Source organism: Nipponia nippon, unplaced genomic scaffold (assembly GCF_047370975.1).
Source record: "Nipponia nippon isolate SJK-2023a ecotype South Korea unplaced genomic scaffold, ASM4737097v1 scaffold_4, whole genome shotgun sequence".
NCBI classification, from domain to species: Eukaryota; Metazoa; Chordata; class Aves; order Pelecaniformes; family Threskiornithidae; genus Nipponia; species Nipponia nippon.
Genome location: NW_028262358.1, coordinates 121511001 through 121538054, shown reverse-complemented (window position 1 = coordinate 121538054; position 27054 = coordinate 121511001). Strand labels below are relative to the sequence as shown.

The 27054-nt window shown below is 39.8% G+C and overlaps 1 protein-coding gene across 1 annotated transcript; it reads left to right on the top strand.

Annotated features, from left to right (window-relative positions):
- The first annotated feature begins 14440 nt into the window (after window positions 1-14440).
- On the top strand, window positions 14441-25065 carry LOC104014750 (cysteine-rich venom protein pseudechetoxin-like). Its single transcript, XM_087774867.1, has 8 exons — window positions 14441-14521; window positions 17454-17515; window positions 18798-18917; window positions 19396-19483; window positions 20586-20731; window positions 21508-21602; window positions 23082-23170; window positions 24135-25065. The coding sequence occupies exons 2-8, from the start codon at window positions 17456-17458 to the stop codon at window positions 24143-24145; spliced, it is 609 nt and encodes a 202-aa protein (XP_087630993.1). The 5' UTR covers window positions 14441-14521; window positions 17454-17455; the 3' UTR covers window positions 24146-25065.
- Window positions 25066-27054: the final 1989 nt, after the last annotated feature.

Genomic DNA, 27054 nt, shown 5'->3' with positions numbered 1-27054 from the left:
AGAAAAAATGTCTAAGTAGAAAAATCATGATCTTCATTAAAAAGTCAAAATTTTTTGAGTGTTCAGAAGAAATTAAGATCCTTTACTTTATTGCTGTGTCAGACAGACATCTGTGTCAAAGGACTCTGTAATCAATGGAGCAGTGCAAACATTTCCAGAATGTAATGCATCTTGTCTTAAGTTGTTCGAGTGGGTTAAATCATGCTCCATTGATGTCTTTTTCAGTCTAATCACTACAGGACATCTATATGATTAGCTTAGACCAGACATCAGACTTTAACATATGAAAACTTTGTTAAAAAATAATCTCACCATTCATACCTAAATATGGTTATGTTATTCTCTGATATAAAAAAGAAAAATACCATCTGTTTTGTATAACTCTGATGAATAATAGGCCCTTGTTCTTTTAGAAATAGAGTGAAAACTAATATGAAGAAACATTTGCAATGCAACTGTAAACTTATTTTGAGTAAGGTAATTTTGGGCTTCGTGTGCAGATCTAGTGAATACAAAGAAGCTATTGAACAGTGAGACAATGGCAACTTCTTGACATTACAAAAAATAATAGAGAGAGCCCACCTTTGTCTATAATTTAATTCCCGGATGTACTGTCACATCGCAGCATTAGGGCATAATGAATCTGCTCTGTTACTTGCTTTGCTGCGGGCTTTGAGCCAGGGAGTCATTCTGCCCGAGAGACAAAAGACACTCTGTCTGCACAGAGATCCCTGCATCTTCCCGGCACGTTTCCTCATACATTTTGTGAACTGTCTTTCCCCTCCCCTCTCCCTCTGTTATGTTAGCTGTGAACTGCAGTGAAAATCTGTCTGTGACAGACACTTTCGGTACTTGGTCAGCTGTCAGACAAGCATGAGGTGAAAGACTTCAAATATGGCATCGGGCTCACAAACACACATACACGCACACACACATAGAGAGAAACAGCCATCATTGGCTACTGCTCAGGACCAAGCAGGAAAACAAAAACAAAACACACAAAAAAACCTCAAGGAAGAGAGTGCTCCTATATAAGTCTGAGAACTTGCAAACAAAGAAGGCATATTTAATGGTTTCGTTACAATCAAACATGTAAGATCTAAACTCAAAGGGATGTTTCCTGATCTCTGTCTGCAGGGTTAGTAACATCTTCATTCTATACCCAGAACTCGTCTGTGGCAGTATTTACTGAAGGAGGTCTCCACTTTGGAAGTTCTTTCTATTAATGCCAATGTCAAGACAAATATAAGGGAAAAAGACTCGATGAGAAACCTGTGAATGGATGAATGGCTCAGGCTGACTCACAGACTATGAACTATATATCATCCCATCCCAATCCGCCTTTACTCGGATACTTACACGGCACCTGGCAATGCATTTTCGTAAGTCTAGCACGGTTAAGGCCATGCTGTTAGGATGCTGTAACCTTACCACGTTAGTCTAAGGTATATTGCAATGAAGTCACAGTGTTTATTGAATGTGCTGGGGCTCCAAGTGTGTCCTGGTTTCAGCTGGCATAGAGTTAATTTTCTTCTTAGTAGCTGGCATAGTGCTGTGTTTTGGATTTAGGATGAGAATAACGTTGATAACACAGGGATGTTTTAGTTGTTGCTAAACAGTGTTCATACTAGTCAAGGACTTTTCAGCTTCCCGTGCTCTGCCAGGTGCACAAGCTGGGAGAGGACACAGCCAGGACAGCTGACCCAGACTGGCCAAAGGTCTATTCCATACCATATGACATCATGCTCAGCATATACATCTGGGAGAAGAAGAGGGGGACGTTCAGACTGATGGCATTTGTCTTCCCAAGTAACCATTGTGTGTGATGGAGCCCTGTTTTACAGGCTGAACACCTACCTGCCAATGGGAAGTAGTGCATTAATTCCTTGTTTTGCACTGCTTGCATGCACGGCTTTTGCTTTACCGATTAAATTGTCTTTATCTCAACCTACAAGTTTTCTCACCTTTATTCTTCCAGTTCCCTCCCCCATCCCATCAGTGGGCGAGTGAGCGAGCGGGTGTGTGGTGCTTAGTTGCCAGCTGGGGTTAAACCACGACAAAATGAAGTATCCTCTTTAGGTCTTGTGTTGTAACAAAAGGGTGTTATTGTCTCCTACAGCACTAGCTGAATTCTGTCTGTAAACATGATGCAACATTCAGGGAAATGAAAGGAAGCATCTCAACTAGGTCCAGTTTGAGATCAGGTCTTGAAAAGCCTTGTTTGTCCAAGAAGACCTGACCAAATAAAGCATCTGGATTGGAGTACACAAATGACACAAGAAACTCCTTGATTTTCTTGTGACTCTGAGAGACATATTTTAGATCCACTAGGCTGCATGACTTCTTTAGTGTAATCTGTAAATCTAAACAGACAACATGGCATATATAGAATCATAGAATCATAGAATTGTTAAGGTTGGAAAAGACCCTTAAGATCATCAAGTCCAACTGTTAATCTAGCACTGCCACCACTAAACTGTGTCCCTAAGCACCACGTCTACCTGTCTTTTAAATACCTCCAGGGATGGAGACTCAACCACTTCCCTGGGCAGCCTGTGCCAGTGCCTGACTACCCTTTCAGTCAAGAAGTTTTTCCTAATATCCAACCTAAACCTCCCCTGGCGCAGCTTGAGGCTGTTTCCTCTCGTCCTATCCCTTGTTACTTGGGAGAAGAAACTGAGCCCCACCTCGCTACAACCTCCTTTCAAGTAGTTATAGAGAACGATAAGGTCTCCCCTTAGCCTCCTTTTCTCCAGGCTAAACAACCCAAGTTCCCTCAGCCGCTCCTCATAAGATTTGTGCTCTAGACCCTTCACCAGTTTCATTGTCCTTCTCTGGACACGATCCAGCACCTTGATGTCCTTGTAGTGAGGAGCCCAAAACTGAACACAGTATCAGAGGTGCGGCCTCAATGTGAGTATCTCTAATACCCCAAGGTATCCCTCATATCTCTGGATGCCTGTAGACAACTGAATCTTATTGCCAGTGATTGCAACAGTCAGAACATGCAGGTCAAGTGTAGACACCTGCATTTAGGTGTGTGAACTTGCATCCTGCCATAGGCTCACTCTTAATCACTGGAGAGATATAGACACTTGTAGAGAGTGGTTCATGCTTTTCTAAGACTGAGAAAAGACATGTCAAAGATAAATTGGATAGAAGTGTCTGAATTTTATCTTCATTGAGTATGGATTGAGTACTAAGGTGGCCTAAATGCCTAACATTTAGACAGCTGAGTCTCCATTTCTTTCCCTGAGCTTAGCTATTCTTGGCTGTGTAAGATGTCCTGGCATACATGAGACAGACAGCCAGGGCTGTCAGATATGACAAAACATCAATGGGAAGTTCAAACTTTCTGAACCAGTAGTTAATATTAAGGCAAAATATCTTACAGCTTCTCAAGACAGTGCCAGGCACTGAAGTTGAGATAACTGAAGTCAAAATCTGAAGGAAAGTAACTGAAGCAGACAGTGGGATATATTCCGCTGCCGAAACTTTGGTATTTGGTGTCATTTTAGAAGCCATGCAGATATGACAGACAACAACTGGGATATCCTCAGAGTTTTGAAGCATAGCTGAGGCCAGGCAAGATAACTCAATGATGCCTGAAACAATAGGGATGTGATTCATTTGCCTACATACAGACATTTAGGGTTATTTTAAGTACTGCAGGATGTCCTACCTAACCTCTACCTGACACTCCAGAATAGTCTCCTGTAAGTACTGTGCAATACCTGTCAGTACCATGCATGTGTCTCAAATATGCTACAGCAAAATTGGCAACAGACATCCATGTTTCAGCAACAAAATCCCCTCTTCTGTGTCTGTACTTCAAACTTCATGAGCATGTGGAGATCCAGCCCTGCGAGTCAACACACACGTAGCACAGAACTGCAAGTATCAGCCAGCTAAGGCACAGAGTAATACAGTTACACCCTATGGTATGCAATCCAAGGCAGATATCCCTCATCCCCAGGAAGTGCTCATGTCTTCATGAATGGAGACATTTGTTCCTTCTTGCAAATAATTGAAGCTTGCTCACCTTTGTATACACTTGCTACTGAGGACATACCCAAAGAGGACTCTCAGAACCTTTTGGTGGATGTACAGCACATGAGTAAGATCTGCATCATGCAGATCTCTCTTAATGACATTTTTTGAAAAAGAAGGACAAAGGAAGGGCTGGCTTTGTGTACTAGAAATTAAGTTTCATTTGTGACTGAGCCACAAACTTCCTGCACTTGACAAGCAACTGTTTTCCTCTTGTTTCCTCTTATCGTATCCTGCAATTAATATTACTTCCCCTTCTCTGAGATAACTTGGGTGGACACATTCATTGATGCTTATCAAATATGTCTAGAAATATCTTTACTACCGAAATTTTTAGAATCCTCAGAGCTTCTTGCCAGAGAGATAACAATCACAGTTACCTCCTGACAATATTGAACTTCTTTTTTGCTTCTCTTCAAACCCTTTGGTCCTTTTTTTCCTTCTGACGAGCACCAAAAAGTCCTTCATAACCTTCACAAATTCAGCCTTCATCTAATGACAAACAGTTCACTTTCTCTTCCACATTTTAGCATTTGGCATTCTCTTCCTCTTGCACTGACTCTGACTGGATCCTGCATTTTCTTAATCTGTCTTCCCCAGCATGAGAAACCATAGAAAATCACACACAAACCAGAGAGAAGCTATAGAAATTCCCTGTAAAGAGAAGAAAAGAACAGGAAAGACTAACCCTCCAGAGCTGTGTACCAGCTTTGAATATGTTATTCCCTTCCCTCACCCATTTCCCTCAGCTTCTGCTACACTTGTTTATCCTAACAATGAGGTTAACTTTTAGTATCTCTTTCATTAATTAGTTAAATAAAAATAATTTTTAAAATAGGAATAATTAAAAAAAAAAAGAAACTTGAATATGGCCATCCAACAATCAAGATAAACAGGTACTTCTAGGACACAGTATGAATTTGATTAGATGTTAACTTCAGGCTGAAATGAATCATGTCCCAAAGATGGCCATTAATTTCCAAAGTCTATGAAAGGAGCCTTGCTCAAATGTAGTTGCCGGTGTTTAATTAAATTAATTCCATTTAAGGTACCTAAATGACTTGGAGAATGTGGTCTTAGTGGTCTTCATAATATTCTTTTCTTCAGAACTTTTCATCATCTTTCCTAGTAAACCTTGGTTTTAAGTGAATTCAAAGGGGATGTGACTATATAAGCCACTAAATGCAGGAGACAGCTACAGCTATTATGTTGTGTAGACTGCAAATACTTCTTAAAAAGAAATAAAATGCACATTTCTGTAGCATTGTCTATATTTTTTTCTTATATTGTAATCACACTTGACTTAGTTTTGGCACAGCAGTTCTTTAGATGTGTAGGTTGATAGATAAAGTTTCCTGTATTGCATATGTCTATTAATGCAGAATACCTGAAAAAAAGGTTCAGCTTTTATTACCTTTATATGCATAGGATTTAGTGTGATGATGGAGACAATATTACTTCAGAAGCCATTTGGAATCATGTTCAGGTACTTGACAGCAGGATATCTTTTTAACCTGTAGAAGGAAAAGAAATTACTCCCAAAGATTTTAGGGTTTCTCAATAAAACTGGAAGTACATTATTCATAGAAATAATTACTAAAGTCTCTGACTGTGGTAAATTTGTGCCTGAACATTTCCTGTTCATGGTACTAAGACAAGGCCTTTTTGTGGGAGGCAGTTCAAAAAGATTTTGGGCTTTTCCCTTTCTGTGAAAGGCCACAAGGTGTAATTCTGCACTGCCATTAATGAGGGACTACAGGAGTTCACAGAGGTGTTGAAAAGGTCCACAGAAGCTCTTCTGGCTCTTGGAGCCCTCTCTTTCTCCTACATATTGGTGAAGGACATAATAAAGAGCAAATAAGATGTTGGGATTCATGTTTGAGTGGACACCCTGGCTTTGGCCATAAGAGGAGACGTGACACTTTAGGGCTCAGGTCCTTTCATGTGATAACCTGTATACCACCACAGCCAATGAAACAATGACTGAATTTCAAACCAAGTTGTCTTAAGTCAGCACAAAAGACATTAAGATTTGTTCTGATGTGCAATGCCTGGGGAACTCAGGTGCTGGAGCAAAATGTATTTGCACTGTGAACACAACTGTCCTTGCCCAGTGGATTTTCTTCTTTACTCTGAGTCATGGAGAGATAAATAAACACATATAGGGATATAGAAAAACAGAAATATAGTATAATTTTCTTCCGCTCAGATTCCTTGATAAAATTAATTTTTAATTCCAAGTCTACTTTCTTGATAAAGTACATTACTAGTCTTAAACACAAGACTTTGCTATTTCTGTAATGGACTCTTGCTTTAGACCACCCCAGGGGTTGATCAGGCTAAAGGCTAGACTGTACCTAAAAAATCCCTTTGGGAAGAAGAGAAATGAGAGCTCCACTAGTCCAGTGCAGCATTCAGTGAAGATACTGGACTTTGGAACATACCCATGGACATACTGTTTCCTTAAATGATCCATGTTCAACAAAGGGTAAGAAATATGTATCGTTTATAAAAATCCACAGAATGCTCCTTTTCTATCACCTTTTCCAGGCTGAAAATGGTTATCACAGATGTTCCTTTCCATGACATCTAACATGTTCTTCTTGACATTTTGTAGTCAGAATTGATAACAACAGGTATGCTGGGAATTAATGATACCAAAGATCTAAATGAAGCCTTATAGAAAAGCATGGTATGGTACAAGGATATTGTTATACAACCTTGCTATACCACTAAAATAGTGGCAAGCAACATCTCACCCTAAACATGGAAACACTTCTTTCAGGTAAACTGTGGAAATTTAATTTCATTTTTAGTTGCATTTTTCTGTGTGACTGCCTAATAGAGTAGATCCTTGAAACATAATCCTTCTAAATAAATGCACTGTTGCTAAATGCATTTACTGTGGCATATGTCTGAAGTTACTAAATAAAGGATTTGTTCTAAGATTTCTTCTAAGTCATGCTTGCTTAGAGTTGCTGGCTTTAGTACTCTGGGAAGAGCTACAGAGGAGCCTGGGTTTTGTGTTCTGTGTGCAGAAGTTAGGGATGATGGAGAGGGAAGAAAGCCATTGACTCTTGAAAGAACCAGTATCATCTTTAGGATGGAAGCACTGTGCCTCAGTGATTGACTTTGCAAGCAGACTGTTCCTAGAGATACATAGTGGAGCCTTCAGTCTGCTGTTTTCCAAAGGTTGTGCTTAATGGCACAATATTTCCATCAGTTTACTGGTAAAACTGAGGCCTTGCGAAACACAAAAGTGAGGCAGAAATAAAAGAGGAGATATCAAGTTTCTTTCAAGATTATTAATATAGTTTGGAATCTCAATAACGGACTCAAAATATTTATCAAGCATGTGATCTGAGGTTACACTGTTCACAAAGGAATTACCTCCCTGAGATAAAGGCAGATTATACGTAGAAAAGAGCACACTTTTGTTCAGAGTAATAAAAAAATGATATGCTCAAATAATTGAGAACATTTTCATCATATGGAGCATGAGAAAAGAATGTGGCCGATTATGGCTAAAATACTAGTGGGAAGGCTGCCAGAAAGCCTCTTTGGCCTTTAAGAGCAATGCATTTATTGATTGTTCCATTTGCGTAACAGGCATGAAATTCCAGATGAGCATTTGGGCTTTTGGTTTGTGGTGGGCAGAAAATGAGACAGCTCCATCCATTCATAATGCAGGACTGCTGAACAGAAGTGATTGTATGGCTGGGAAGGTGGAATTTCTCTCTTAAATGTTTTGACCTCTCTAATTCAGGTGTCGGTTTTAATCAGTGAAGAGGGATGTTACCCAGGGTTGGTCTCTAAGTAGGATGAACCTGGAGGTTACCTGCCACTTTACAGACTAAAAATTAATTTTTAGATAATAAACTTAGCTAGGATTAATCCTAATCTATGATAACAATGATCTAATTCTTTCTACATCTAATTCTCATCTAATTCTTTTTACAATCATGAAGTGGAACAAAACCAGGAACATCTAGATGTTTGGAGACTGCCTCCCACATACAGGAGTATTTTGGTAGAGGGGTTTTGGAGGCTTTTGTGGCATCTAGACTAGGCCAGGCTCTCTTTGTAGCCAACAAGAAACAAACAATATTTTCAGAAGCTAATTTACTTAAGATAGGTGTCTAAGACAGGAAAAGAGAAAAAAGTCTTTTACTCTGTGTTGAATATTGAGAGACTCTAGACACCTATTTTGTGCTAGATGTGCATTGTCTGGACATCTGAAGACAGGTGAGAGGAATCTGAAGTATGATTATATATATATATAGTTTATTAGTGCTTTTTGTTCTTACTGTGATAGCCTCTAGGACCCTGTTCTGTGCTAAGAAACCATTTTAGAAGATGCTGTACAAATGAGAACAAATGACTGCTTTTCCTCCTAGAGGGTGTATAGCTAGCTACCAGACAAGATAAAAGAGGGTTACAGATAAACAGGGATAATAAATTGAGATAATAAGGACAAAATAAAATGGTTTTGACCTATTTGTAAGGTCAAAGGTCCACAGACTAAAGCTAGCTTACTGCATTGAAATTTTTCTTAGGCATCAAAGCAAAGAAGGTCCAGAGATAGCTCTGCAAATGTTTACTGACCACTTTCCCATAACAAAACTAAAGATGCTGAAAATTTACCAACTAAAAGATGAAAGTCATCACCAGGGGCTGAGGAAGTCATGGTGAGAATCTGAAGAGTGAGTGAAAGACGAATGTCAGGAGACAGAGAGGGGCTCTACATACCTGAAAAATGGAAACAAGTAGCTTATGACTGATGACATGGAGCTGGCATGAAAATTTTAAGAAAGATAAGAAACTGTATTTATATTAGCAATGCCAGACATACAGATGCATTATAAATGCCTGAGACTTAATGTGATTTACTAGAGAAGTCAGGTTTAGATAATCATGTTTTCTGTGTGCGTGACCACTTTGCTTCCTCAATGGATGTGATTTATTTCATCAACTTTTAGACATCTCCAGTATAGAAGTCTACAGCTGAGTTAGTTGCTCTAGGCTTTATTTAGAGAAAATGAAGTAAAACAGACATTTGTAGGCTTTTGTGGATGTAATCTATTTTAGATAAGTAATACAGGATTAAATGATTCACATCCTGGAAGTGTCCATTTTTCTCCATATGCTACCAAGGGAGATGCGCCTCAGTAGCTTCAATGACATCAAAGCAGTTAATTTCCCAAATTTAATGAAAATGACCAGCCAGGCATAAAAGGAACACATTTTTGGGGGTGGAGGGGAAGGGAAGAGGGGAAAAGAGTCTAATAGATCAACTTTTACTAAACATTCAATTCACATGTCTTTCTTAGATCTTCTTTTAAGAGTAAGTCTAATACTGAATTTTCTGATTAGGGATAACAAGGTATTTCAGTTCAACGTAATACTAAAATGAATTCTGAGGACAAAACAGTGCAGAGTAAACTGAGAAGAGCTCACCAAAAAAAACAGTGGGTTCCTCTCAAGGTTCAATACTGGATCCAATAATATGAAACGTCTTCGTTAATCACCTGGGTCATGGGACAGAGTACACCCTCAGCAAGTTTGCACATGACACAAAACTGAGAGGAGTGGGTCATACACCAGGTGGTTGTGGGGACCTCAACAGCATGGAGAAATGGACCAACAGGAACCACATGAAGTTAAGCAAAGGGAAATGCTGAATTGTGCCCCCGAGGAAGAACAGCCTCATACACTAGTATATGCTGGGGACCAACTGGCTGGAAAGCAGCTTTGCAGAGAAAGACCTGGGGGTCCTACTAAGCAACAAGTTGAATATGAGCCAACAATGTACCTTTGTGGCAAAGGTGGCCACCTGCACCCTGGGCTGCAGAAGACAGAGCATTGCCAGCAGGTCAAGGGAGGTGACCCTTCCCCTCTAGTCAGCCCTAACTGGAGTGCAGTGTCCAGTTCTGGGGTCCCCAGTACAAGAAAGAAATGAACATACTGGAGCAATTCCAGAGAAGACCCACTGAGATGATTAAAGGATTGGAACATCTCTCATATGAGGAAAGGCTGAGAGAGCTGGGTCTGTTCAGCCTGAAGAAGACAAGGCTCAGGGTGGGTCTTACCAGTATGTACAAATACCTGATGGGAGAGTGTAAAGAAGATGAAACCAGACTCTCCTCAGTGCTATCCAGGGAAAGGATGAGAGGCAGTGGGCACAAACTAAAATACAGGAAATTCCATTAAAACTTGAGAAAAAACTTTTTTACAGTGAGGGTGGTCAAACGCTGGAACAGCTTACCCAGAGAGATTATGGAGTCTCCACCTTTGGAGGCATTCAAAACCCAACTGGACACAGCCCTGAGTAGCCTGCTCTAAAGCGACCCTGCTCTGAGCAGGAAGATTAAACTAGATGATCTCCAGAGGTCCCATTCCGACCTCAACTATTCTGTGATCCTGAGATCAAGATAACTAAGGCCTCCAGCAAGAACAGAATTCTGTGAGAGGGAAAATTTTAATTGAAGATAAATGAGATCCAAGGTCTAGAAATGGAAGGCATGGAAATTCAAAATAGAAGTGCGTTATGAAAATAAATGTATAATATCATTGGCCTCTAATAGGAGATTGAACTCTAGAGCCAGAGAGGCAATTTCTAACCCTGTGTTCATGCAATTCATGTTTTTGACAGTCAAGTTAAAACCACTTGATATAGCCACCTTTTATCAACCCTGATACACATTTTAGCAGTTAATTTTGCTTCAGAATCTTGAGGGGAGTGTGTCAAGTCCCCTGTGCACAGGGAGGCGGTGATCCTTCCACGAGAAAAACTTTAGTAGAAGTCCTTTATATACAAGTTAAAACAGGAGGAACTGCAGGTGCATGCCCAGTCTGAGAGTTGTGATATCATGATAATCACAGAAACTTGGTGGGAAAACTCATATGACTGGAAGACCACAATGAGTGGCTACAAACTCTTTCAGAAAGATAGGAAGGGAAGAAGAGGAGGTGGAGTTGCACTTTATGTAAAAGAGCATCCATAGTGGCACCAGGAAGGGCCCAAAAGAGCACCCAGGAAAGTACAAGTCCATTAGTCGTACTTTGGTTCCTGGGAAAGTAATGAAACGAGTCCTCCTAGAAACTACTATTTACCAAATGAAGGAGGTTATTTGGAAAAGCCAGCATGGATTTACCTGAGGGAAATCATGTCAGACTAACCTGATCACCTTCTACAATAAAATAACATATTCTAGCGACATAGGGAGACCAGTGGATGCTGTTTACCTGGACTCCAGCAAAATTTTTGATAGTTTCCCACAGCCTTCTCCTGGACAAACTTGCAAGATGCAGGTTGGATGGCTGGGCTGCAAGATGGGTGGGAAATTGGCTAACAAGTTGGACTCAGAGGGTGGTGATCTGTCACAAGATCACCTGGTTAGGCTGGCAACCTGTCACAGGTGTGTTCTTCCAGGGATGGATACTGGGCATCATGCTGTTCAACATCTTCATAAATTATCTGGATGATGGGATTGAAAGCATCCTCACCAAGTTTGTTGATGACACCAAACTGGGTGGTGAGGTGGACACATCAGAAGGAAGAGCCAACTTAGAGAGAGACCTGGACAGGCTGGAAGAGTGGGCTAGCAAGAACAGTATGAAGTTAACAAAGTGCAAAATCGTGTACCTGGGGTGATGTAACCAAAGAGCCCAGTACAGGCTAGGATTTGTGTGGGTGGGAAGCAGCTTTGCTGAAAGGGACCCGTTATCCTGGTGGAGAGCAAGCTGAACATGAGTCAGCAGTGCATTGCTGCAGCAGCAAAGGCAAATCGGATCCTGGGCTGCATCTGCAGGGCCTAGCAGAGATAGAGATGTAATCATCCCACTCTACTCAGTGCTTGTCAGGCTGTACCTGGAGTACTGTGTCCAGTTCTGGTCTCCACAATTCAAGAAAGATGTGGACAGACTGGAGAGGGTCCAAAGGAGGGCCACAAATATGATCAGTGGGCTGCAGAGCCTGTCCTATGAGGAAAGACTGAAGAGCTAGGTCTCTTCTCCCTGTAGAAGAGAACACCCAGAGGGGACCTCATCATAGTGTTCCAGGACTTAAAGGGCTGCTACGAAGTGGACGAAGCCTGTCTTTTCATGAGGAGCCACATGGAGAAGAGAGAGAGCAACAAGTACATGTTGCCCCAGAAGAGGTTTCATCTTGACATAAGAAATAAATTTTTCACACAATCATTCACTGGAACAACCTCCCCAGGGACATGGTACAGTGTCCCTGTTGCTGGAGGTTTTCAAGATGCAATTGGACAGGGTGCTAGATAATCTCATCTAGGTTCCCTTTCCCACAGAAGGTTGGACCAGATGACCTTTCGAGGTCCCTTCCAACCTCAGGTGTTCTATGATTCTATGATAATAAACTATAGGAACAATTTATGAAGTGTCATGCCAGAATCTCTATTCCCAGAAATCTTATTACAGGATAGGATGTTGTTCTGAATCATTCACTGGGGTTTAAGGATAGCTCTAACACTTGAATGGAGAGTTGATTCAAGAGATCTCAGTGTATATTAGGCAGAGATATGAATGAAATGAGCATAATAGGATCCAGTCTTTACCTCAGGATACATGGTTCCCTGATCACCTGAATGCAGTCTTTTCATTAGTAATGGTTATAATGATTATGTTAGTAACACTTGTTTTTTCATACAACAATTAGAGATTCCCACTGTAATTTATTAAATTGTCATATCTGTCAACACATAAAATAAGACAAGTCTCATTTGGTGCCTTTCCAGTGTAAACAATATAAAAATCACACAACCTTAGAACAATTTTGGTTGTACAGGACCTCTGAAGCTCCTCAGGTCTAACACCATGTTCAAAGCTTCGCCAACTTGAAAGTTAGATTAGATTGCTCAGTACTTTGTCCGGTTTTTAATATTTCCAAGTATGCAAAATCTGCCACGTCCCTAGTGAATCTGCTTCAGTGCTTAACAAGCCTCACTGTAATAATTATTTTTCTTTATATCTAGTTAGGGTTGCAGTCTGTGGCCCTTACCTCATGTGCCTGTTGTAAAAGAGCCCTCCTCTGCCTTTCCCCTTGCTGACATAGTGGCCCTTTGCTAGGCTTACTCCAGTTTGTTAATATCTTTCATGTACTGGGGACTCCAAAACTGGACACAGTAGTCCAGACACAGTTTCAGAAGTGCAGAAAAAGTAAGTATAATCACTGTTCTCAGTACTCTCACTACGTAGTGGCTAATGCAGTGCAGTACATGGTTAGCCCTCACTGTTGCAAGGCTGCACTGTTTACTCACATGCAACTTGTCGTTCACCAACAACCTTTAAGTGCTTTTTGTCTTTCCCAATTGTTTACTTCCAGATCATTTCTGTATTACTTCTGCAGCTTTTTGAGATCCCTCTGAACAGCAGCCTTATTATCCAGCATATTGACTGCTCCCTGCAATTTGGTGTCAACCACAAATTTGTTGACAAGTGTGTTCCTTTCCATATAATTACAAAACAACAAATCACACCACTACCATTTTGTCTAGTAGAGCCAATATACTGGTTTCCCAGGTAATGAAAAGCTAAAGATTGTTTTGAAGGCACACTTCACAAGGGACTAAGGTAGGAGCTGAGTGATTACGAGGAAGGAAGATCTGAATTTAAATAGAAAAATAGCAACGTTTTATATAAAAGCAGGCAATGACAGGTCCTCTGGTCAGTAATTGCTTGAGATGAATGTGGACAGAAACAGTTGATGTGCACACAAATACCCTTCTGATATGGCAGTATTTCCACCCATTCTCATCTTACTCCCTGTACCCGGAAATGTTATATGAAACTACTATATGTATTTTAATGCTAGCGCACACAATAATCTTTTAACCTTTATCCAATACTGGGTAAAAGTATCAATTACAGAAATATCCTTGTCACCTTCTTTGACTTTTATGCTATAGGACTGATGTAAAGAAGCCATAGCATGAACAGAAACTTGGCCCAAAACTGTTTTTACCCCCATGGAAATATCAATAGGCAAGATTCCATCTTGGTTACCACAGTGTCAGTCTGGAGACATGTCAGTAGCCAGCTGAGTTTATTTGCATTGCTGGAGATTAAGATCAAGTCTCACTACAACTGGATGTGTCAGTCATTAGCAGAGAGCCTTTGTACCTGGCATTCACATTGACTGCAAATTTCACATATAAGGACCAATACATACAAAACTCATTTCAGATCTCATCTCTTCCAATACAAGAAGTAAGAGGAAATAAAAATGGAAGACAAGCAAACAACCTCCTTCTTGGAAGAATGTGGACTTGACAAATGTGCTGTTCTACCTGGTCACTATTTAAATTTTATAATACCTGTGACGCTGAGTCACCTTGTCCTATCAGGAAACAGAAGAGCTATAAATCACCCTCCAGTGAAGAACTCTGGTCACTTCCACAACCAGCTGAAGAAGGACAGAAGAAACTTCCAAGCTTCCTGTAAACAAAAGGTAGGATTTAGATTTATTTGTTTGTTTAAAGTATTACAATTTTTTCATGTATTAAAATTCAACCTATTGTAAGAACACTTCTTGAACAATCTAGGACAGTCGCAGAAAGAGGATTTTACTCAGTGAAAATAAGGGTTACATAGGCAATAGTGTAACACGAGCTGAAAAAAAGGGAAGCAAAATTGGTGAACAATCAAAAACAGATGAAAAGCCACCTGTATGCAAGAAAGAAGTATCTTGGCAGATTATATGTACATAAAGAAAGAGACAGAGACAGACCGAACATATTGAATTGGATATATATTCAGTTCAGTATATTCTATTGCTACATGTAGCTATCACCACTTATTTTCAGAGTGAGGAAATTACCACCTAGTGCAACTTACCACTCTTGTGCAAGGTGGCTGCTAAATAGGACTTTGTGCAACAAAGCTGTACAAGTGAAATCACAGCTAGTATTATGCCATTCCAGGTGTTTTTCAAGGATAATAAAAAATAATGGGAATGTTCTTTTGTAAGGGATATTCAATTGTATGAATAATTTAGGATACACTTTTTTTTTTTAGGAGGAGGGATAGGAAAAACATATTCACACAAGTTTGCTAAACTCATACAAACTAGGGATGCTAAAGCACCATCTTTCAGTGGCAGATCCCTGTACACAGATGGAGTTGCAGGAAAGTCAGTAAGACTTGGCACGTGTCCTGATTTATGTTTGATTGAGGGGGAACAGGGGAGGGGGACAGAGAGACTGATTTTAGGACCAGTGCCTAGAAATTAATGCAGAGCAATTAAATTTACATCTCATAAACTATAAACATTTGGTTGAAATCAGTGGGATTGCCAAAAGTATGTTAATATCTTGGAGCAAGAAACCCACTGGGTCTTAAAAAGCATTCCAATGGCATTCTGAAACTTCTATCATGTATTAAATTACCAATTATATATAATTGTAAGTTAATTCATAGAAAATATTACAGTGAATGAATACTTTGCCCATGTCTTTAAGTCAGCATCTTCAGCTTGGTTTGCAAAATAGAAAGCTTCACAATTTCAATGAAGAGTCATTTTTCCTTTGAAACAGAGATTTTTTTTTACATATTTTAGGTGCAAAAAGGGTTGTTTTAAATTTGCATATCATCACATTTTGCACTCAAAAGACGTATTTTTGTTTGCAACTTCAGTACAGCTAAAAATAACCCCCACCTCTATTTACTTTCTAGTTAGAAATTAAGTGAAAAGAATAATTTTTCATATTATGGGGAGTATACTCTTTTATTGCTAAACACCTAGGTCATATACACTGCAAAGTTTTGTAACACCTCTGAGAAATAAGTGATAGAAAAGTAAGTAAGAAAAAACTTCTGCGATCCTGAAGCACTTCAAGAAGGCATAGGTGATGTCAAAATTAAACATAAGTGACATAAGGCAACACCAAGAACAGGAAATCAATGATTTACACTGTTAATTACCAGTATGTTTTTCCCCCAGATCAGCTAGATCTTCCCTCAACTACAAGTGCTCGGACTAAGCCACCTTATTTTGAAGGCTGTGAGAGTTTAGTTGTACAGATGTGGCCAGTCTGTCCAGTCTTTTGGCCTCTGAGCTGCAGCTGCCCATAGTCACAGTCCACTTCAACTGGCTTTGCTCTTTAGCAGAGCTGGAGCAGCATCCCTGCCTACAGGCTGAGGACTGTGGGTTGCCTCCAGTGCAATGTAAGCAAGCTGGTGAGGAAAATGGGCCTTGCTGTATCATTTGGAAAAGGTTAGTTTTTCTTAGCCACATGTCCTCCGTGAACCAGAGCACCTTGTGTTTTATATAAACTGGTTGCCTCAAGGTAAAGGGGCTTTGCTGAATATGGAAAGATCAGCAAATCCTATTGGCCTTTCCCCAAGAATAAATTAAGACTAAAACCAGAAGCCCCTCAAAACCAAATAAGAAGTTAAGCTAATAATATACCTCTGTGGCAACATACCCATAAATTCCCTTGGAGTGGGAGGCTGGGAAAAATGCCAAAATAAGTAAATTCCATTCTAGTCACCTGCTTGCCTGCCCAAGGTATCTAACCAGAAACAAGCTGACTGTAACTCCTATGACTGATTGCAATCAGACACCAGAACTTTGAAGTGACCTATTACCTCCTGGACCACTGTAGTGCAATGGTATGGCACTTTGAGCCTCCTAAGCAAGTAGATTCTAGGAGTCCAGAGTCTGGTGGTTGCTGCTTCAATTAGAGAAGGCTCTCTTTTCTGCTGCCATTCCACATGACGTGTAATATAATCAAGAGTTGTCTTTAAAAAAATAAAAACAAAAAAGGCTTTCTGCAACAAGTCTTCCCCAGGAAGCCAGTGCTGGTCCATTTCTGGTCCAGCCAGTTCTGCCTCAGCTTGTGTGCAAGGCTGCACATTGCTGGTCATTAAGGCGTTTGAATCTGGATTCGGACACCTAAGCGTAGAGGTCTGCACATGGGCTGAGTGTCTAACACCCCTTTCAACCAATGCAGTTCATTCAAAACAGGCGATAGGGAGTAAGGAAAGTTTCAGACTAATGCAGACAGAGAAACAAGCTAAAAGCAGCATCCCACCTCAGCTATTCCACAGTGTGGCAATGAGCAGAAGGCTTCCTACAGGAAGGGAAGTACGAATGTCCTCCTGTACTGTGAATTCAGGTGAATGTATTCGGCCAGGAGTACAGCTGGAAGTAAGACACGTACAAAGGAGTTGATTCAAAGAAATTTTGAAATGCAGAGGAGGAATAAATTTTATTTTTTTATTTCTAAAAATGGGAGGAGGAGAGAAGGAGGAGAGAAAGAAAACATTACTTTGCTATTTGAGAAAAAGCCAGGTAGTACACAGAAGAGAGATGAATTATGTATTCAGAGAAATGAAAGCTCCGTAAAAAATAAATTAAATCCTCATTCTCCCTTTTTCAGAGATGATTCTTCCAGTGGTGTTCCTGTGTCTCGCAGCTGTGCTGCCTCTGTCCACTGGAGAGGTAGGATCCGCACTTTGTACTCAAAAAATCTGAATGGGACCCAAGGCACTTGTGGTCTGACTAAATATGGCTTTTCCTATGCGTACCAGTCATAAGCAGAAAGAGTCTGATTAGATATCTAGGATCTGGAAAACATTTATCCTTGAAGTCTGTTTAATTTCAAAGCAGTAGACTGGTTCCACAGTTGCACACCAAACCAGGCTCACTGTTACTTATAAGTTGGGTCAGAGATAACTATATTTTCCAGAAGCTCCCATACACAGATCCAGTAATCTGGATCTCCCAAAGATCCATCTCTCTTCCTGTTAATTCTCCACACTTTTACAGGCAACAGTTACCTAACTGTCTCCCTTTCTTGTCCTACAGGTCCTGAGCTATGTGCCTCTCTTTTCTCACAGTCCCATCCTCTCAACACGTATCACTGATTTCCCTCAAACAGCTGAAAAAACTAACATACTCAACGCACACTCAGAGTGGTCCCTCCCAACCCATACTTAGTCTGAAGTTTCGAGTTTGCTGCTTCTGCTTCAGAAACACTAATGTGACTGAAGGCTTGACTACATTTCCCCCTAATTCTTCAATTTCTGCTCTTCATGCTGCAATCTAGAAGACTAGTGAGAATGGTTGTAAAGAGGAGGCTGAGTTCTTCACATGGCTACTTTTTAATTAGAAAACACATGAAAAGTTTGAGAAATGCTGTCAGTTATGGCAGGAGTGGAAAAAAAATTATGGCATGAAAAACATAGGCACACTTTTTTTTTCAGTGGGATGTCCTCATGAAGTACCACAAGAGGTCTGTGATGATCCTGTGACTAAACAACAGGTTCCTTCAATAGAAAAAAAAACATTGATAGGCATGTTTAAAATACTGAAGAAGGAGAAAACATCATAAGCACATTCATGTCTTCAGCTGATCCTGTTTCTTCAAAATCTCATGAAGGAAATTATAGTAAATTAAGCCTGATTCAGTTGCCTAAATGTAAGAGTCTACAGGTACATGAGATGTCCCAGGATATCTCAGCCATCCACAGAGGTTTGGCAGATATGCAGGAACCAGTGTTATTACTGCTAAACTCTATGCTGTGGAACCACTTAAAGGGTTACTCCACATGGAAGCACCCCTAGAGATACTTAGGAGACAAAGCATATCATAGTACTTTCTCCATCACAAGGATCTCCTTGGTTGATATTAGTATTTTGGTATTTTAATATTTCCTATACAGGATTCGGGATTTAGTTGCATTCAAACAAAAAAGAAATATAATATGTTCTTTCAATTTAGGAACCCGAAGGTTTCATTGCTCTGTCAACTAGCAAAGCAGATCAGCAGAAGCTGATTGTTGACAGACATAATGCCCTCAGGAGAGAAGTAAAACCAACTGCCAGCAACATGTTGAAGATGGTAAGTTGTGTGCTGTAAATCTATTTGCAATAAGTAATCGATCCTATGAGAGATACAGGACTGTATGCAAGATCACATTATTTTATTTAGCAACAAATTCACCCTCCAGACCTTTTCTAAGGACTGAGCATGGCTAGCACCAAGAGAAACATAAAGCTGGGCAGGTGGAAAAATAAGTCTGGAAAATGTTTTTAGGTATGAACAATAATGTCTCTTTCTTTTGGAGGAAAGAAAAGGAAAAGGAGGAGCCATGGCATTGTTCATTTCTTTCTGATTTCGTCAGTCTTCACAGTTTCTATTCTTCTCCTGGGTGCATAGTAACTTTGTTCCTACTCCCCCTACCCCCCAAAAAGGGGAAGAAAGGGATTTCATATATGATTTTTTCTGATTTGAAGTGTAATTTCTAAACTTTGTTCCTTCATGAGGGGTTATTAATTGGTATGTGTCTGAATGACTAATATTTTCTTTTTTCATTAAGAAATGGTGTCCTTCAGCTGCAAACAATGCCCAAAAATGGGTCAATCAATGTACTTTAAAACACAGTCCTGCTGAAATGAGGAGAACTGGTAAGTGAAGCATGAGTGCTAACTGAATAATGTCATATGTTATTGATGTGTACAGTTTGGGTTTTGTTTGTTTTTGTTGGGTTTTTTTTTTTGAGATGTCATTTATATTCAATGTGATTTTGTTGGTGCATGAGACAAAGGCAAAATTCTAGATATAAATCTGTCCCGTAGTGGGAAATGTTCAATCTCATTCTTGTCCCAATTGCATCAGTTTTACCTAGGTATATCCCGTTTTCTTCAGTAGGTGAAAAAAATAGTAATGAGGAAGCATATTATTTCAAAATATCCATCAGAAATAAGACAATGTAAACGCAGTTTACTGCAGAAACCAGCTTGCATGTGCTGGATAAAACTGGGAAGGAAGGGGCAAAGGGTGAAAGTCCAAAACCAGCTGGTGGTGCTAAGCATAATTTCTAAGACAAGACTCATAGTTTTTAAATCCCCTGGCAATTTGCAACCCATAACTATCTTGGAGGCTCATTTAAACACTTCAGTCATTGGACATTGAAGTTACAGCTATACTATGCTAATAGTAGCCATGACCCAAAGTGGTGTTGACTGACTTCTGTTTATACTGTATGTAAGATGTGGACTGTCCTTCAGTCCCCATACTTTCTGCCTAAAAGCCAAATCCTCTTGTTCTTGCTAAGGTGAATTCCAGATGAGAACTAATGTGTACGCTGTAGGGTTGGACCTGAATAAAAACAGTAGGTGAAGACAGTGTAGACACCTTCTTGTGTACCAGAAGTAACCTTTGAATTATTGGGATTACTGAGCTGTGACCTGAATAATAACTAGGTTGCTAACTTTAAAATAGCAAAATTACAGGCATGAATCTGTGGTGCACATGTGGAGGTGTATCTACAGATATGCAGAAGGTCTGTCAACAACCAAACTACCAGCCAAACAGGCTGGCCATGCTGCAAACTGGTCAAGTGACAACTTCAGTATTGACGAAGGGTGATGTCACCGAACTGGGAAAAAAAAACCACCCTGCTGTCACATCTGGGGTGAGAACTTCCATGGAAATCATACGACCTTTTGCTGTCTTTTTCTCATACATGTATCTTTTATGCATTTCTCAGTACCTTTCTCTTTTCAGATGTACAATGTAGTGAAAATCTCTTCATGTCATCCACCCCCTTCTCGTGGTCAGATATTATTCAGGTCTGGTACAATGAGCAGAAAAATTTCGTATACGGAACTGGAGCAAAACCACCAGGTGCTGTAATTGGCCATTACACTCAGGTAGATGTAACTTTTTTACATTTCAGGCTGAATAAACAAATATCTATGTTAGCTAAGCAACATTTACCCTCTCATTATCTTTAAAGGGAATAAGTACAATAGAGACATGAGAGTTATTCTGACAAAACAAGATGAAAACTTCCAAAGTAACAGAATTAAAATGAAAATAATAGGGTAAGTGTCTTTACAGAGTGAAGTGTAAAGATACTGGCATTTCAAAACTTCAGGAAGAAACAAAGGGAAGAACCTTATTGGTTTGTTTAACGTCTGAAAATTGCTCAGACACTAACATGTGAAAATTGCTCAGACACTGGAAGAATAGGGTTATTAAAGTATCAGGAAGGAAATATAAATAGGCTTGTTGCAGTCTACAGAGTTCCATTGACTCAGAGAGTTTCCAGTTGGACAATGGCTTATGATAACCTCCTCTGTTCACCTGCACAAAACACGGGATACAAAATTTTGCATCATGTTTCCTACATCTTCTTCAACAGTCTTAACTGAATGAAAACATATGTAATTGAGACAGTTTAACTCAAACATTTTACATATATGTGTGATAAATTATTATCATTATATCTTAAATGTTCTCTGGTTCAGGGGTCAAAGCAGGGGAAAAAAGTGTTTTTCCAGCAAGGTGGGACTTATATTTTATTATAAAGGGTAAATAAAGTGACTTAACTTGGTTGCAATGTTTCTGTAATGCATATTGTACTTAAATGATTTTCAAATGTATATTTTTCATTCTCCCATGATTTTTATTCTTATACCTACAGGTCGTCTGGTACAGTTCTAATCAAATTGGATGTGCTGTCGCTTTCTGTCCCAACAGTAAATACAAATACTTTTATGTCTGCCAGTACTGCCCCATGTACGTATTGATACTGATTCTGGAACTTCTTATTACATTATCAAAATTAGTTGGGAGCTGGTGAAATTTGTAATAGGGCACATCACCCCTAGCTGAGGAACAGGTTTGAAGAGTGCATTAGGAATATGAAAAGACAGAAAAATACTCATCAAAAGAATTGTCAAACAAGAAAAAGCATAAAACACATAAAAGTGATGCTGATTTTCAGATTAAATTTCATTTGCCTAAAAATACTAATTTTCATAATACTAAATATGAAACACATTCTACTTGAAATCTTTGTTCAGAAAGGGGTATATGTACAGTACAGTGAAGACTACAATTAATACCAAAAACTTTAGTGGGAATTTTAAGGCAGAGTGATGATTTCATAAACTGTGTAAAATTAATTTTCACATTCACATTGTAATACATTGCAGAGGGTTGACCTTGGCTGACCATCAATAGCCCACCAAGCTGCTTTATCACTCTCCCTCCTCAACAGGACGGGGGGAGAAAATATATGACAAAAAGCTTGTGGTTCAAGATAAGGACAGGGAGATCCCTCACCAGCTACCATCACAGGCAAAACAGACTAAAGTGGGGAAATTAACTTAATTTATTGCCAGTCAAACAGAGTAGGATAATGAGAAATAAAAACAAATCTAAAAACACCTTCTGCCCACCCCTCCCTTCTTCCCAAGCTCAACTTCACTCCTGATTTTTCTACCTCCTCCCCCGCAGTGGTGCAGGGGGATGGGAATCAGGGTTGCAGTCAGTTCATGACATGTTGTCTCTGCCTCTCCTTCCTCCTCACTCTCTTCTCCTGCTCCAGCATGGGGTCCCACCCATGGGAGACAGTCCTTAACAAACCTCTCTAATGTGGGTCCTTCCCACTAGCTGCAGTTCTTCACAAACTGGTCTAGCATGGGGCTTTTCCATGGGGTGCAGTCCTTCAGGAGCAGATTGCTCTGGCATGGGGTCCTCCACAGGCTGCAGGTGGATATCTGCTCCACCGTGGACCTCTACAGGGTGCAGGAGGACAACCTGCTTCACCATGGTCTTCGCCACAGACTGCAGGGGAATCTGACCTTCGTGACTGCAGAGTTTTTTTCTCTCACATATTCTCACTGCTCTCTTCTGGTTGCTGTTGCACAGCAGTTTTTATCCTTTCTTAAATATTTTATCACAGAAGTGTTGTCACTGTCAATGATTGGCTCAGCTTTGGGCAGTAGTGGGTCCAACTTGGAGCCAGCTGGCACTGTGTCTGAAATAGGGGCAGCTTATGGTGTCTTCTCACAGATGCCACCCCTGCGAATTCCCCCCCTGCCCCACTACCAAAACCTTTCCAGATAAACCCAACACACATATAAAAACTGTTTGACATATAACCAAAGACTGAATGTAAATTAATATATGTATGCATCCGTATAATTAAGTTTTATTCTCAGATATGTTATAGTGACTTTATAGCTTATGTTGGTAATGTTGATATTTCAGGGGGAATATACTAAGTTCAATTCGGACACCCTACAAAAAAGGAAAACCCTGTGGTGATTGCCCTAATGCTTGTGAGAATGGATTATGCAGTAAGTTTTAAGCATTTTTATTGTGACTCAGGTAGTCGATGCTTTAAAAAAATCCCAATTAATTTATGCAAATGGAGAGTTTTTGACATTATTTGTTCAAATACCAGGCCAAAAGCACTATTACAGAACCATATTTCATCATGCCAGGTGCTTTACCTAGGTGGAATGAGCTGTGGAGTGAAACCAAAGAAGGAGGAGTCTATGATAAGGGTGGGCAAATGTTAGACAGTAGTTGGTATACATCGGGAAGCAGATACCCTCCACTTCATGGATCAAGATATTCATATGGCCTAGATACCTTCATTAAAGATGACAATGTCTGGGTCTCTATGGAAACTCTCATGAATACTTCCTAGTGTAAGAAGATGCATTGACTGCAGTGAGGTCAAAGATGTGTTTATACCAATGGTAGCACAGAAATCTCAGCTCCAGATTTCCAGCTGCAATTTATATGCTTTTCCATACCCAGGAGAGGCAATTCTCATCCTTGAATCTAGGAAATGCCAGGGAAGGAGGGGACTTCTTTATCTTTTTTTCTTCTTCCTCCTCTGAACAATAGTGGCTGATCAGGTAGCAGTAACAACACACTTGATAAGAGCAAGTAGCAAATCTGAGTTTTAAGAATTCTAACAGAAAATAAACATATATGGGCTGAGTCTTGTAATGCAAAATTTAACTTCAAGTCTAACTTCTGTTACATAATTAACCTAATTCTCATCATGAGCCATAGTATAAATGTAGAAATCTTCAAAACAACTTGCAAGTTCAGTGAGACACTGCCTTGAAAGAGCTAAGAATTTTGTATGTGTGGTCAAAGGTTTTGGATGCTGCTGTGGAGTAAATGGCAACAAAGAGAAAAAAATAAAGAGAAAAGAAATACTGATGAAAAATTATTCTGAAAGGAAATGCTGCAGGTTCTCATTCCACCATTTATGATTAATTTTGTGTTTCAATGCATTTTCAGCCAAGCTTTGAAAGTTTGAAGATGTTTATTCCAGCTGCCTTGGAAAAGTCTCCTGGACTACCCATAGCTTCTTCAAGTTCACTGCCCTGCTACCTGCCAATGCAAAACTGAAATAAAATGACAGGATCAACTTTTCCTTTCCTGGACATCCATCTCTTTAGGGACTTCTTTCACAAAAACAGATTCCATCCTGCCTCTCCCACATATGCAGAAGGACTAACTTCAGTCCGGTGACTCACACAAGAAAAAGCTGTAGGAGAATGTATATTTCTATTTGTATAATGGTCTAGAACATAGTGGAGATCTTAATTGAAATTTGGTGTTTGGGTACCAGATATATTAAATGGTTAGCTTCTCACATCTTTCTTTTCCCAAAATGTTATCTAAGGAGCATTGTTTAAAGTTCTGTGGTTCCATATGTTTCATATGTTCTTAGTATAAATGGATAGTCCTTGGTCATAAGTCTTAACTTGACCAACATTTTGAACTATTGTACTGTTAATAGGACCAGAAGATAAACAGGATTACCTGAAATATGTAGTTCTGAAAAGGAATTAAGAGAGCAGTGCAGTTTCCACTAGAACTATTCTGGTTTAGACTCAGTATCTTTTGCTGACATACATTCTACTGTAGAATGCTCAGTTGTATTTAAACATAAAAAAAAAAAAAAGTGTATTTCATTTAAATTAATGATCCTGCTTATAGTACAAGATTGCACTTAGCATAAGTAAACGTAACCAAACCTGCCCTCTAATGGAAGAGAACTGTCTGAGAAAAGGCCTTAATTCACAGAAATAGATAGCCAAGGGGAAAGGTCCCTGAATTTGGAAACTTTGATTTTAATAACAAGTAATGGTGTGTTCCAAAGTTATTTTTTTAATATCTGCTTTTGCTCTATCTATCATTAAATTACTCATTCTTCACTGACCAATTCATTGTAATTTTCCTTCTTTCTTATTACCGTGAAATACAGTTCACTTAACTTCCACCAACTTTGTGACTTTATCAGTATTAGGTCTTGAAGGGAGCCTGATTCTTTACCAGCATAAGCAGAAACAGTTCATGTGAGAAACTGAAGATTTCCTAGGCAAAATTATAAGTCAGGCAAGCAACTTTCCTTCAGACTCTCTTTCAGAGAGAATGACCATTCACATAAATAACATGCAATCCTCATTTCTAAGTGACCTTTGGGAAGCAAGTGCTCTTCTGTGCCGTCAACCGCGGGACTAAATATTATTTTAGTCTCACCTTACAATGGTTTCACATTCCAGTCCTCTTTTAGTAAGAAAACTGCTGTCATAACTAAGATTCCAAGTCCCAGATCCTTTGGCACAGAATAATTTTAGCACACACTTCTGACTCATTCATTTCACTAGCAATTTCAGCACACATTTCTGACTCATTCATTTCAGAGGCATTTCTTCATGTATGAAAGATGAGCATTAAGTTAAAAGCCTGGTTTCACAATTTCAACACTGTCTTGGTTTAACCCCAGCCAGCAACTAAGCTCCACATAGTCCCTTGCTCACTCCCCCCCAGTGGGATGAGGGAGAGAACTGGAAGGGTAAAAGTGAGAAAACTCATGGGTTGAGATAAAGACAGTTTAATAGGTAAAGCAAAAGCTGCACATGCAAGCAAAGTAAAACAAGGAATTCATTCACTACCTCCCATCGGCAGGCAGGTGTTCACCCATGTCCAGGAAAGCAGGGCTCCATCACGCGTAATGGTTACTTGGGAAGACAAACGCCATCACTTTGAACATCCGCCCCTTCTTTCTTCTTCCCCCAGCTTTATATGCTGAGCATGACGTCATATGGTATGGGATATCCCTTTGGTCAGCTGAGGTCAGCTTTTCCAGCTGTGTCCCCTCCCAGCTTCTTGTGCACCCCCAGCCTACTGGCTGGTGGGATGGGGTAAGAAGCAGAAAAGGCCTTGACTCTGTGTAAGCACTGCTCAGCAGTAACTAAAACATCCCTGTATTATCAACACTCTTTTCAGCACAGATCCAAAACATAGCCCCATACTAGCTTCTATGAAGAAAATTAACTCTATCGCAGCCAAAACCAGCACAAACCCACATTTCTGACTCATTCATTTCAAAGGCATTTCTTCTCATATGAAAGAGGAGCTTAAGTTAAAAGCCTGGTTTCACAATCCAAAGTACTTATTGTTTGGGTTGCTTTTTTTCTCGTTCACCTTCACCACATTTTCCCTCCATGATATACTGCCCTCTCATTTGGGTACATCTCTACTAGTAAATTAAGCAATTCCAGGACATAGATGTGAGTGCTAGAACGTGACTTACTGCACCTTCAAATAATTAGCACAGGTCCAAGTAAGAATGATGATAATGCAATAGCTAACCCAGTGTTGTTATCATTAAGGAAATGGGTAGACCCGTTCCCCCCAGTCCTAAAAAAGTAATAAGTAATGGGTCTAGAAATCTATTCCCTTCCATCGTAGCCCATACCACAAGAACTGATTTCTCAGTCACTCACAAGAGGAAAGAAGTAGTGTAATGAGGTAAAAATGAGCCATCATACATCTCATTATTGACTAAAGGTCAATAAGCCTAATTTAGATATCCAGGAAGATAATGGAGCAAATTGTTTACCAGTCATTTTGTAATCAGTAGAGTACAAAAATACCAGCATGGATTCGTCACGAGCTGATCTTGCCAAACCAAACTTTCTTCAGTGAGTAACTCGGATGAGTGGATGTTGTTTTGGCTTTGGTAGCATGTTTGACAAAGCCACAAAAGACATTTGCAAACTAGGGAGATGCAGCTCAGATGAAAGTAATGAGACACAGCACATACACGCTGTTGAACACACACATCCATGATGCCCCTGTGCAGGGGGCAGAGATGGAGGCCTCTGGCAATGCGGTTAGGTTTCTGCACAGATGGACAGTACCCACG